This window comes from Hypanus sabinus, chromosome 3, assembly GCF_030144855.1.
Source record: "Hypanus sabinus isolate sHypSab1 chromosome 3, sHypSab1.hap1, whole genome shotgun sequence".
NCBI classification, from domain to species: Eukaryota; Metazoa; Chordata; class Chondrichthyes; order Myliobatiformes; family Dasyatidae; genus Hypanus; species Hypanus sabinus.
Genome location: NC_082708.1, coordinates 4,584,835 through 4,598,823, shown reverse-complemented (window position 1 = coordinate 4,598,823; position 13,989 = coordinate 4,584,835). Strand labels below are relative to the sequence as shown.

The 13,989-nt window shown below is 44.3% G+C and overlaps 1 protein-coding gene across 3 annotated transcripts in view; it reads left to right on the top strand.

Moving 5' to 3' along the window:
- Positions 1-13,989, top strand: part of pgm2l1 (phosphoglucomutase 2-like 1) — a 158,551-nt gene that overhangs the window by 144,241 nt on the left and 321 nt on the right. Inside the window, exons 13-14 of one of the 3 annotated variants that reach the window (XR_009511050.1) lie at positions 3,482-3,615; positions 6,914-7,118. Coding sequence is in view for 2 of the 3 variants with exons in the window: in XM_059963566.1 (XP_059819549.1) it covers positions 3,482-3,615; positions 6,914-7,013 (234 nt within the window). In the remaining variant the exon portion in view is untranslated. Of the gene's footprint in view, positions 1-3,481; positions 3,616-6,913; positions 13,949-13,989 lie in introns of those variants that run through there. The other 2 variants (XM_059963566.1, XM_059963567.1) reach the window with 2 other exon arrangements.

Genomic DNA, 13,989 nt, shown 5'->3' with positions numbered 1-13,989 from the left:
ATACATTTAACAAGGTGCTTCATTAATGCAACAGAATTAGTCAGTTTTTCAATATTCAGCCCGGGTCAATCTGTCCGTGAATTCCCTGTCGGTTGCCGCCGTACGCTCCAGTGTTTTTTTTAGCTTTAAGTTCTGCTGTGCGAGAGCCAACAGCTGTCCGTCGTTTTAAGTTTTTCTGGTCTGTAACTACACAAATGCACACTTTTACGGGAGATTTGACACCAAACATGTCGCTTGTTTTCGGTAGATGTGTCCTGCTCATGCGCAGGAGGAGGAGATTCGCCGAAATCTCCGTTTCAGTGTGGATAGAGATATTTTCAAAAACGCATAGTGTGGACGCCTATCGTTGTTACACAAAACCGGCATTTTCAAAATTATCCGGTCTAGTGTGGATGTGGCCTTAGAGTACTTTTTCCTCTTTGGGATGTATAAATCCTGTGCCTTCCGAATTTCTAACAGAAGTTCCAGCCATTGCTGCTCTCCTGTCATCTTTGCTGGTGTTCTTTTTCAATCAGTTCTGGCCAACTCATCTCTCAGGCCTCTAATTCCCTTTTCTCCACTGTAATACTGATACATCTGACTTTAGCTCTTCTTTCTCAAACTTCAGGGTGAATTTGATCATATTATGATCACTTTCCTCTAAGGGTTATTTTACCTTAAGCCCTCTAATCAATTCTGGTTCATTGTAGAACACCCAATCCAGAATAGCTGATCCCCAAGTGGGCTCAACCACAAGCTGCTCTAAAAAGCCATCTTACAGGCACTCTGAAAACTCTCCCTCCTATAATCCAGCACCAACCTGATTTTCCCAATCTGCCTGCAAATTGAAATCCCCCATGATTATTGTAACATTGCCCTTTTGGCATGCATTTTCTATCTCTCATTATAACTTGTAGGCTACATTCTTACATTTGTTTGGCGGTCTGTTTACAACTCCCATTGGGATCTTTTTATCTTTGCAATTCCTTTGCTCTATCTACAATGATTCAACACCTTCCAACCCTATGTCACCTCTTTCATTTCATGAGTTATTTCATTTTTCACTACCACAGCAACACTGCCCTTTCTGCCTTACTGTCTGTCCTTTCGGTACATTGTGTATCCTTGGACATTAAGCTCCCAGCTACAATCTTCTTTCAGCCATGATTCAATGATGCCCACAACATCATACTTGCCAATCTGTAACTGTGCTGCAAGTTCCACTACCTTATTTGTATACTGTGTGGACTCAAATATAACACCTTCAGTCCTGTATTCATCCTTCTCAATTTTGTCTGCCTTGTATGTTGCAACTCATCCTGTTAACTGCAATTTTGTCCAATTAACAACCTCTCTTCACTACGCATTGCCTCTTTTTGTAAACCAGCTACCTCATTTTCAGCACTATTATCCACCTTGCATTGAAATATAGGCAGCTGAGGACACTAGTCGCACCATACTCAACCTTTTGATTCCTAACTTTCTCTGAGGTCTTACCAACATCTGCCTCCACAACCTCTCCAGTAACTATCCCAGCTCTGTGGTTCTCATCCATCTGCAACTCTAGTTTCAACCCATCAGTGCAGCATTAACACCTTCCCTCTAGGATATTACTCCCTCTCTTGTTCAGATGCAAACTTTCCCTTCTGTACAGGTCCCACCTTCCCTGAAAGAGAGCCCAATGATCCAAATATCTTGCGTCCTCCCTCCTACACCAACTCCTTAGCCATGTATTAACCTGTATAACCTTCTAGGTCTAGCCTCACTAGCGCATGGCATGGGTAGCAACCCTGAGATCACAACCCTGGAGGTCCTGCCCTTAGCACCTAACTCCCTGAACTCCCTATGCAGAAGCTCATCATTCGTCCTACCTTATCATTGGTACCTATATGGACCATGACTTCTGGCTGTTCACGCTCCCACTTAAGAATGCTGAGGACTTGATCCAAGATATCCCAGACCCTGGCACCCTGGAGGCAATCTACCATCCAGAATCTCACTCTCACCCACAGAACCTCCTATACTAGGGGAGTCTAGGACCTGAGGGCACTGTCTCAGAATAGAGGGACCTCCATCCAGAACTTAGATGACGAGGAATTTCTTTAGCTAGAGGGTAGTGAATCTCTGGAATTCATTGGTACAGACAGCTGTGAAGGCCAAGTTATAGGGTATATTTAAAGCGGAGGATGATAGCATCTTGATTAGTCAGGGCGTCAGTGGTTACAGGGAAAAGACATGAAAATGGGATTGAGAGGGATAATAAATTAGATATGATGGAATAGCAAGGCAGACTTGATGGACTGAATAGTCTAATTCTGCTCCTGTCTATGATGAAGGATGGTGAATCTGTGGACTCTGCTGTGGAGGCTCGACCACTGAGTGCATTCTAGACAGAAACTGATGGATTTTTGGATATTAAGGAATTGTGAGTTATGAAGCTAGCACAGTGGAGTGTGCTGAGTAAAAAGCAATGAGCCAGATACATTAGGGACATTTAAGAAACTATTACATAGGCACATGGATGAAATTAAAAAATGGAGGGTTATGTAGGAAAGAATTGATCTTGAGAGTGGAAATCTTGGAGTAGATTAAAAGGTCAGCACAACATTGTGGGCCAAAGGAGCTGTACTGTTCCATGTTCTAAAGGATCAGTCATGATGTTATTAAATGGTTGAGCAGGCTAATGGCCCTCTGCTTGTACCCACTCCATTCTCCAGTGTATAACTACAATCATATAATCATCTGATCACATGTATAATCGTATAAATACAATTGCAAAGAAAGCATAACAGCTCATCTACTTCCTCAAGAGTCTCTGGAGATTTGGCATGTCATCAAAAACCTTCAATAGATGTGTGGTAGAAAGTGTACTGACTGGCTGTGTAACAACCTGGTATGAGAACATCAATGCCTTTGAGCAGAAAATTCTACAAAAGAGAGTGAATTCAGCCCAGTACATCATGGGTGAAATCCTCCCAACCATTGAGCACATCTACTGAAACATTGCTGTAGGAAAGCAGCATTCGTCGTCAAAGATCCTCACCACCCTGGCCATGCATTTTTCTCACTGCTGCCATCAGGAAGAAAGTACATGAGTCTCAGGATTCACTTCACCAGGTTCAAGAACAGTTACTACCCCTCAGCCATCAGGCTCCTGAACAAAAGGGGAAAATTACATTGTTTCTACTTCTGGTGTTCCCACAGCCGATGCTCTTACCTTAAGGACTCTTTATCTCGCTGTGTTATGCTTATAACTTGTTGCTATTTATTTATATTTGCATTTGCACAGTTTGTTCATTGATCCTGTGTACAGTTACTGTTCTGTAGATTTGCTAATTACGCCCACAGAAAAAGAATCTCAGTGTTGTATGTGGTGACATGTATGTACTCTGATATTAAATTTTACTTTGAACTTTGAACAGCAGTTCATGTTGTAACGTGACACTGCATGTGTGCTGTGTTCTGCCACACTAGTCTTATAAGCTGTTATTTTCCTTGACAGGTGCTGCCAGTCAGTAAAAACAGCCAGATGATTACCTTCACCTTCCTGAATGGTTGTGTGGCCACACTCCGGGTCAGTGGCACAGAGCCGAAAATTAAATATTACGCTGAGTTCTGTGCAATCCCAGGACACAGGTCAGTAATTGTCCTGCCCTTGATCGTCTGACTCCTGCTATCTAAAATACTGTGAATCGACTTGTATCCCTACCTAGGGAAGGACATAATTGGAACAAAGGGAGTGTAGCAGACATTCACTTGATTGATTCCTAGGAGAAGAGATTCTGCAGATGAACACACAAAAGTACTGGAGGAACTCAGCAGGTCAGGCAGCACTATGGAAAGAGTAAGCAGTTGATATCTTGGGCTAAACCCTTCATCTCTTCTCAAAAGGAAGTGAGGGGAGTCAGAATAAGAAGGTGGGGGAGAGAGGAGGGGAAGAAGCCAGTATAGGAAGGTGGGGAGAGGGAGGAGTGCAAGGTGACAGGTGAGACCAGGTGAGGGGGAAGGTGGGTGTGTGGGGGAGAGAAATGGAATTGTGAAATTGTGAGGTGACAGCTAGAAATACTAAAGAGCTGAAGGAGGAATTGGATAGGCTCCTTCCCTTTCTCCCTTGGTCCCCTCTTCTCTCCAATCGGATTCCTTCTTCTTCAGCTCTTTACCTCTTCCACCTATCACCTCCCAGCTTCCGAGTTCATTACTCCCCCACCACCTTATTCTGGCTTCTTCCCATTTCTTTTCCCATCCTGAAGAAGGGTCTCAGCCTGAAACATTGACTGTATATTCCTCTCTTTGATGCAGCCTGACCTGCTGAGTTCCTTCAGCATTTTGTGTGTGTTTCTCTGGATTTCCAGTATCTGCAGAATCTCTTGTGTCCATGAATAGAATACAGTTGAGTGACACTTGCAGATGTTTTATCCATAAGACATCGGAGCAAAATTAGACCATTCAGCACATTAAGTCTGCTTCACCATTTCACCATGTCTGATTTACTATCCCTCTCAACCCCATCCTCCTGCCTTCTCCTCGTAACATCTGACACCCTGACTAATCAAGAACCTATCAACCTCCACTTTAAATGTATCCAATGTCTTGGCCTACCCACCCGTCCTTGGCAAGAAATTCCACAGATTCACCACCGTCTGGATAAAGAAATTTCTCCTATAATTATAAATGGATGTCCCTCCATTCTGAAGCTGTGCCCTCTGGTCCTAGACTCCCCTACCATAGGAAACATACCCTGCACGTCCACTCTATATAGGCCATTCAGTATTCGATAAGTTTCAATGAGATTTCCTTCCCCACCCTCCCATTCTTCTAAACTCCAGTGAGTACAGGTCCAGAGATCCTCATTTGTTAATTCTTTCATTGCTAGGATTGTTCTCTTGATCCTCCTGTAGACCCTCTCCAATGTTAGCACATCCTCTCCTCGATAAGGGGGCCCAAAAATGCTCACAGTACTCCACGTCCAGTCTGACCAGACTCCTGTGCCTTTTCCCCAGCTGCTCACAGTCCTCCACATCCAGTCTGACCAGACTCCTGTGCCGTTTCCCCAGCTGCTCACAGTCCTCCACATCCAGTCTGACCAGACTCCTGTGCCATTTCCCCAGCTGCTCACAGTACTCCACGTGCAGTCTGACCAGACTCCTGTGCCATTTCCCCAGCTGCTCACAGTACTCCACATCCAGTCTGACCAGACTCCTGTGCCGTTTCCCCAGCTGCTCACAGTCCTCCACATCCAGTCTGACCAGACTCCTGTGCCGTTTCCCCAGCTGCTCACAGTCCTCCACATCCAGTCTGACCAGACTCCTGTGCCGTTTCCCCAGCTGCTCACAGTACTCCACATCCAGTCTGACCAGACTCCTGTGCCGTTTCCCCAGCTGCTCACAGTCCTCCACATCCAGTCTGACCAGACTCCTGTGCCATTTCCCCAGCTGCTCACAGTACTCCACAAACAGTCTGACCAGACTCCTGTGCCATTTCCCCAGCTGCTCACAGTCCTCCACATCCAGTCTGACCAGACTCCTGTGCCGTTTCCCCAGCTGCTCACAGTCCTCCACATCCAGTCTGACCAGACTCCTGTGCCGTTTCCCCAGCTGCTCACAGTACTCCACATCCAGTCTGACCAGACTCCTGTGCCATTTCCCCAGCTGCTCACAGTCCTCCACATCCAGTCTGACCAGACTCCTGTGCCGTTTCCCCAGCTGCTCACAGTCCTCCACATCCAGTCTGACCAGACTCCTGTGCCTTTTCCCCAGCTGCTCACAGTACTCCACGTGCAGTCTGACCAGACTCCTGTGCCTTTTCCCCAGCTGCTCACAGTACTCCACATCCAGTCTGACCAGACTCCTGTGCCTTTTCCCCAGCTGCTCACAGTACTCCACGTGCAGTCTGACCAGACTCCTGTGCCGTTTCCCCAGCTGCTCACAGTACTCCACATCCAGTCTGACCAGACTCCTGTGCTGTTTCCCCAGCTGCTCACAGTCCTCCACATCCAGTCTGACCAGACTCCTGTGCCGTTTCCCCAGCTGCTCACAGTACTCCACAAACAGTCTGACCAGACTCCTGTGCCTTTTCCCCAGCTGCTCACAGTACTCCACATCCAGTCTGACCAGACTCCTGTGCCGTTTCCCCAGCTGCTCACAGTCCTCCACATCCAGTCTGACCAGACTCCTGTGCCGTTTCCCCAGCTGCTCACAGTACTCCACAAACAGTCTGACCAGACTCCTGTGCCATTTCCCCAGCTGCTCACAGTACTCCACAAACAGTCTGACCAGACTCCTGTGCCTTTTCCCCAGCCGCTCACAGTCTTCCACATCCAGTCTGACCAGACTCCTGTGCCGTTTCCCCAGCTGCTCACAGTATTCCACGTGCAGTCTGACCAGACTCCTGTGCCATTTCCCCAGCTGCTCACAGTCCTCCACATCCAGTCTGACCAGACTCCTGTGCCGTTTCCCCAGCTGCTCACAGTACTCCACATCCAGTCTGACCAGACTCCTGTGCCTTTTCCCCAGCTGCTCACAGTACTCCACGTGCAGTCTGACCAGACTCCTGTGCCTTTTCCCCAGCTGCTCACAGTCCTCCACGTGCAGTCTGACCAGACTCCTGTGCCATTTCCCCAGCTGCTCACAGTCCTCCACATCCAGTCTGACCAGACTCCTGTGCCGTTTCCCCAGCTGCTCACAGTCCTCCACGTGCAGTCTGACCAGACTCCTGTGCCTTTTCCCCAGCTGCTCACAGTCCTCCACGTGCAGTCTGACCAGACTCCTGTGCCTTTTCCCCAGCTGCTCACAGTCCTCCACGTGCAGTCTGACCAGACTCCTGTGCCTTTTCCCCAGCTGCTCACAGTCCTCCACATCCAGTCTGACCAGACTACTGTGCCTTTTCCCCAGCTGCTTGCTTGACTTTAAAAGAAATGCACTCTCTCTCTCTGCAGTGACACAGACTACCTGGAAGAAGAGCTCAACAAACTGATTGACGCATTAGTGAGAAACTTCCTTGAGCCAGAGAAGAATGGGCTGATTGCACGCATTTAAAATGTGTCCATCACAGTGAGAGAATGTCTGGTGTTGGACTGATAAAGAGAGTGAGAGTGGGGAACGCCACCAGACCTACTTGCAACAGAAGGAACTATGTTGAAGGTGTTGCTTGCTTGACAGCTCTATGGCATATTACCGAACTTGCAGTGTTTTCAGAAAATAAGCTGGTTTTGATCCAGAGATGATTTGTAGCCCATTTTGCAGCAAGTCCTTGTTGTTCTCTGGTCTCTTCTACTTGGTATTGTGTGTTCATTTTCTGGATGCAGTCCAAAACAACTAACAGCAAATAGAATCCAGTCCCCACTGATACCCAGAGCACAGCCTCTTACCATCACCATTCAATGGTGTGGAGACTCAGTCAGCAAGTGGCAGGGGTGTGCCCAGTGCTCAACTATTACTTGAGTGTGCTGTACAGATGTGCAATCCAGCTGTCACTGATCAAACTCACACAATGCCACTTTTCAATGTATTTATACACAGGGAAGATTTTTTAAAAACCTGTTTTGTATCTCCTAAGAGATACACAAGAGATTCTTCAGATGCCGAGAGATTTTGAACAACACACACAAAATGCTGGAGGAGCACAGCAGGTCAGACAGCATCTATGGAGGGGAATAAACAGCAGATATTTCAGGATAAGATCCTTCATAGATACTGCCTGATTTGCAGAGTTCTTCCAGCGTTTTTGTGTGGGTTTTGTATCCCTTTCTGCTTAAAATTTTATTGCTCCTTTTTATGAATTTGCACAAGCAATTCATCCCTTATTCAAAAAGCTACAGGCGTATTTGTTTAAGATTTTTTTACTACCCTGTTTGCCACTTATTGTGTTTTGTTTTGTTTTTTGCAGAAGATAATAGGGACAGTAGCTAATTCAGCAGCCCTTCCTTCTGGGAGGTCAGTGGCTTGTCAGTGAATCTGCAAAGTAAAGCAGAAGATTTCTTCATCTAGACTGGCATAAACCATCTTCAGTGCAAGGTGCAAAATGCTGGAGGAACTCAGTGGGTCAGGTAGCATCTATAGAGGAGAATAAAAAGTCGACATTTTGAGACCTATCATCAGGACTAGTTTAGATCCAAATTGTCGACTGTTTATTCCTCTCCATAGATGCTGCCTGACGTGCTGAGTTCCCTCAGCATTTTGTGTGTGTTGCTCTGGATTTCCAGTATCTGAAGAATTTCTTGTGTTTATTCAGTACAGGGTAAGTGCTACAGGTGATGCCACAGGTTTATGACCCTTCTCCCAATCGGAATGGCTTATGCACAGCAGACAGTCTCTCCCATGGACATAGCCTTCCTTACACATTGGTCTTGGATCAGGAGAAGCCTCCTAGCCGAGCTTCATGAATTACAATTATTGGGTATGGCCTGGAATACATTAATGTATTTTATTGCACAAGCTGCAGTGTTGAGAGAGGGAGCCATTTCTTGAGGAGAACTGTTTTCTCTTGCTGCCCCTTGCTGTGAGATGGCATATGACTGTCCTTCTGAGTGGACATATCGTGCCAGGTTATCGTTAACCTTTCTTTATTTGTATCTGTGTGATAGGACAGTACAGACCTTCAGCTTACAACCTTTTAACCTTCTCCAAGATCAATCTAACCCCTCCCACATAGCCCTCCATTTTTCTATCATACATGTGCTTATCTAAGAGCCTTTTGAATGTCCAGAATGTATCTGCCTCTACCACCATCCTCGGCAGGGTGTTCCACACACCCACCACTCTGTGTGTAAAACAAAACCTACCTCTTGACATCTCCTCCCTTGACTTACCTGAAAATTCTGCTGTCTCATATGAGCAATATGATGATGTGGGGCGTACACTGCAGTATTACCGCAGATAGGAATAGTTGCTACAGAGAATGTAGAGTACCAGGGGAAATTCTGACTCTTTGTTGTAATCATACCTGTCTCTCTTTGATCATCTTGGGCTGAAGCATTTTGCCAAAGGCTTGAGAGGACTTATTTATTTTATTTAATTCATTGTGTGTGCATTTGGTTAAACTAGAAGTCTTATTTTACATTTAAAAGTTTTTATTTTAGTATTTGCAAAATGGAGCTTTGATTCTTTAAGTCTTTAATTTTATTTATTGATATACCTAGAGCAGAGTCTATGTACCTGAGGTACGTAGCCCAGCTATTGTAGCTGTGGTTTCTAGTCTGTGCTACGCTGTGTGAGCTGACTGCAGGCAGAATAGCTACCGCAGTTTGTTTCTTCCCAGTTGCTGACTGACTTGTGAGCATTTCCAGCACTTTTCATTTATATTGCAGTATCCACTATATTGATTTTTTTTATTTCCACAGTTGCTTTTCAGCTCCAGGTTAAGAAAGGAAATGTCATCTTGCATTCTTCTTCAGCCCATTACCCCTACTAGGATTATAGATGGTTAATAGCAGCTTGCTGAAGTCCTCTGGCCTGGGCCAATCCAAGGTTGATTGATCCTATCGCTTCTGCTTTCACCACACAACTTCAAATGTCTTCTGGGAAAGGTCCTTCCTCTCCCAGGGATGAAGCCTTTGGATCTGTAGCTATAGGTTTGTATGGGATGGAGTTGCTAGCCCCCAGCCCAACCTTTCGCAGCTGGGCTGTGGACCATCCATGACAGAGTATTATCTTGCATGTCCCAAAGTAATTTCTAATTGAAATTGGATGCTTGCATTTGTACGAACATTGGCCCTGCAGTTGCTAAACTGCTGATGTTGGTTGTCTCTTCTCAGCCAGGGGCATGGTACAGTGGAAATGACCTTGCAAAGGAGATGGTGTCACAGGGACACTGGCTGGAGGGTGTGGAGATGATTGGGGAGTTCTTACAAAAAGCTGGCAGTCAAGAAAAGCTCTTAAACATCACAATATGTAGAACTGTGGTCAGAGTCATCATGTGGAAAGGAGCTCTCCCTAGAACTCCAGTGGTAAAGCCAAAAAAAAACGGCTCTCAAACTTCACAATGTGTTTATTAATTTGAAATTTAATTAAAAAATTGAAAAAGAAAAAGAAACTCCACAATGTTCCAAAACAGACAAATTTCCTTATAAAGGCCTTATTGAGGAGCTTGCTATTATCTTAGAACCTGTCAGTCACATCAGGTAACATGACAGAATTCTCTTTATTAGAAGTGGCACCTTGTCAGCAATAGTTTCCTGAAATATGTCCATCCACACTAAGAGGCTCAGTTCTACAGTAATTACAAACCTCACCTCTTGATACTGGGGTGCTCAGAAATGTGACCCAAGGCCTTGCTGGTCTTCCAGCATTGTTGTCTGCAGGAGTTGCTTCCTTAGTGGAACAACTTATCAGCTGTTGGAGGAACTTAAGTTCAGGCAGTGAGCAGCCAACAGATGAAAGCTCGAGGCTGTTCATCTAGACCACACGAAAGGTCTTCACCCAAGATATCAACTGCTCGTTTCCCTTCACAGATACTGTCTGACCTGCTGAGTTCCTCCTGCATCTTGTTTCTTTATGCATATGACCCTATATCCAATCTCCTGAATTAAGGTAATTTTAAAAATGGCTTAGCCTGGCCCTCTAGGTCCTTCCCAGTATCAAATTCCCCACCTCTCCAATCTCTTGCAAGAGTCTTATGTAACATCCATATTTCCATCACTCACTATACCTTTTCTAAAATATTTCAAACTCTTGTGTTTAGTGATGGCATCTTCCAGGTTAACACACAAAAAAGGGAAACACCTGTATAAATCATGTGTTAATTTCATCCTTACTGCAAAAGTTGAAGTTAATTGTCATTCAACCATGCATATGGATAGAGCTAAAGAAAACAGTGTTCATCCAGGGCCGTGCAAAACACACCCACACAGCACACACAAAATGCTGGTGGAACACAGCAGGCAATTGGCTCTTGAGCATAGAATTCCATTATTAATACAGCTCAATAAATATACATCAGAATTCATACATCTTGAGTTGTAGTAAAGTATTTGCAATATCTGGCAAAATTGAAATTACAGAGCGGCACCAATTCAACTCCACCATGGACAGTCCCAAGCTCAGCTGCAAAAGGGCATGGGACTAACAACCTCATCCCATAAAAATCCAGAGCTACAGAAACACCAACAGAAGCTCCAAAGACCTTGTCCCTGGGAGAGGAAGGGTCTTTGCCTAAGGCAAAGGTCTCTGGTGAGCTGCATTTGGTGCCTATGCCCCAGAAAGGGTGATGGGCTTAAGTAAGTAAGTCGCTTAAGTTAGATTTCATTTTTCTCAATAATAAATCACTCATCACCCCTAATGATGCATAGGTCACTGACGGTAACTCATCAGAGACCCCTGTCCTGGGCCAGTCTTTCATTTTGTCTCTAAGTGTAGCCCATCATGGTGTATTCCTCCTTTCTCAGGAATGAGGCTTTGGAACTTATGTTGGCATTCCTGTATAACTAAATGAGGAATGAGGTTGCTAGTCCCATGCATAGCCCTACTCCTTTCACAGCCAGTCTTGGGACTGTCCAGGCTGAGTTAATTATTATTCTCTGGGGCTATAGCTTGACTGGGACTCTCAGTACAGTTGCCTACAGCAGATCTGAGCAAGTGACCTTTCCCAAGGTACTGTGGTGAAGCTGTTTACTAGAAAGAGGAATTAGACTGCCAGCATTCTGTGTGGTGTTTAGTATGTTACAATTTTCAATTAAACTTCTTTTCAAAGTAATTTATTTGAGAATTTTAAGTAATGGAGAACCATTACTTAATTAAAATCATATGAAAATATGTGGAAGGTCTTGCACTATGTGAAATGCTGCTTAAACTCTTCCATTGTCTCGTATGAAAGATGTTCAGTGTTACTGCATAAAGGTATTTGTCCCCTTCATTGACCACACCCAGAAGTAATTGTTTCATTGAAGCTGGGGAGAGTCCATGTTATTGACTTGAATGTACGTACTGTATATTAGAAAAAGCAAATGTAGTGGATTCTGGTTAATTGTAACACATTGGATCAGTATATTTTGGCCCAATTAAGCGACTGCCCCAAATAGCCGAGGTTTCATAGAAATAGTTAAAAAGGTATTTTTTTTAAAAAGACAAACTACTGTTTAACTGAGTAACAAGTTATGTATTTGAATGAAATACAGAACAAATTAGAACACTATTATTACTACTACAGTCCTATAAAACTATTACTTCTGGCCAAGTATCAGTGACAAGAATCACTGCTTCTTGAACACACACACACATAACTGACACTGTTTAAAAACTGTTCACTCTGAGCACAATGTAGTGTCTAACAGCCACGCAAGTGAACATGACTAGCACTAGTTAGAAACTGATCAGCAACAGTCTGCTGTCCCAGTTGAGCAGATTAGTGTCCCAAATAAACTAATAGAATCCCGGCTATTTTCTCGATTAGTTTTTGTTCTAAGAGTTGTCCAAAATAAAAGGCTGCCCTGGTTAACAGATGGCCAAATTGACTGGAATCCACTGTACTCTTCCTCTGAACCTGTAGTTCCTGTACCCTTGCAGCTCAGAATTTGTGCTGTGCCAGTGTTAGGAGAGAGAATCTTTTCAATTATGTGTTTAGCGATGCCTGTATTTTGAGCCTAGACTGCTGGGTGAATTTGGAATGTTGGACTTGAGTTACCCTCTCTATTTTAAACCACAAGGGTCTGCAATCACTAGGTAACTTTTACCCTTCAAATCTGCAGCCACTGTAAGCAAATTCCAAATATCACCTGCCATTAAAGCAGAGTTCTTTGTGTATAGGGTTGTAGCAAAATTGGCTGTTTGGTTTCCATCCGTTGGAGAAGAGAGTGAAAGCCAGCTCTGTTCTGCCTTCATAGCTGGGCATTGTGAAAGCATCGGTGTATGGCTGTGACCGCCTTACAACCAACGCCAACCATGACTGGTACACTATACCAGTCTCCCAAGATGGACTCTGGCTATATAGAGATAAATGTATGGACCCAGGCCATGAGTGACCTTGTCCTGAGGTCACTCATGTTGCTGGAGAAGTAACTCTGCTGGTGATGCTTTCTGAGCACTTCTCTGTTTTGTCTCACAAGATTACTTTTGAGCTTTCTGTAATGCTATATTTACCTAATTGACTCTGTGTTTGCATACTTCCCTTTTCCCTTTACATATGAAAAGAAGTTGCGTCTGTTGTGAACAAAGCTCTTGAAGTTCATGTTTACACATATGTATACAACTAAACAAAATATCATTCCTTTTGGGCCAAGGTGCAAAACACAGTACAGTACATATGGTCGCACATAGCACAAATAGTTACAATAATTATAATTTACAATATAATTTTGAATTATATTGGAGATAATTTGGTTTATGTGCCATGTGGTCTGGAGGAACACTGAACTCGTTCGTTAAGTGCGTGCTTTAGTTTTCTGTGCACTCAGACTAACAACTGACCAGTTCCACACATCATCTGCTTTCACGTTCAGAATCTGGAATTGTTGCAAAATTTGATCCTTTACCCCTTCGTCTGCACTCTCCAATCCCACGGAGTGTTTATCTTGTTAATTTCTGTTTCCTGTGAATATTGGCAGTCACTCTTTCTCTTCATAAGCCCATCATCCCTACTGGGACGTAGACCACTGTCCTCTGTCTTTCAAATGTAGGTGTAGCACATCCATACATCATCTAGGCAAAAAAAAAACTTCCTCTCCCAGGGCTGAGATCTTTGGAGCTTTTGTTGGCATTTCTGTAGCTTTTACAGGATGAAATTGCAAGCTTGATGCCCGACCTTCCTTCTTTTGCAGCTCTCTGTGGCAGAGTTAATTATAATTCTCTGGGTCTTTAGCTTGACTAGGTAGTTCAGTATATTTGCCCATAGCAGATGTGAGTTAGTAGCCTTTCCCAAGGGCTGTGGTGAAGTTATTCACTAGAACAAGGAATAGGCTGCCAGATGAAAGGAAAAAGGCATTTAGGCATAGGCTATCAACCCATCCATGGCAGTTTTTTAAACACAGTCGATTAAAAATCATCTCCACCCTTTTGAAATGGTTCTTTTAATTCCAAAGAA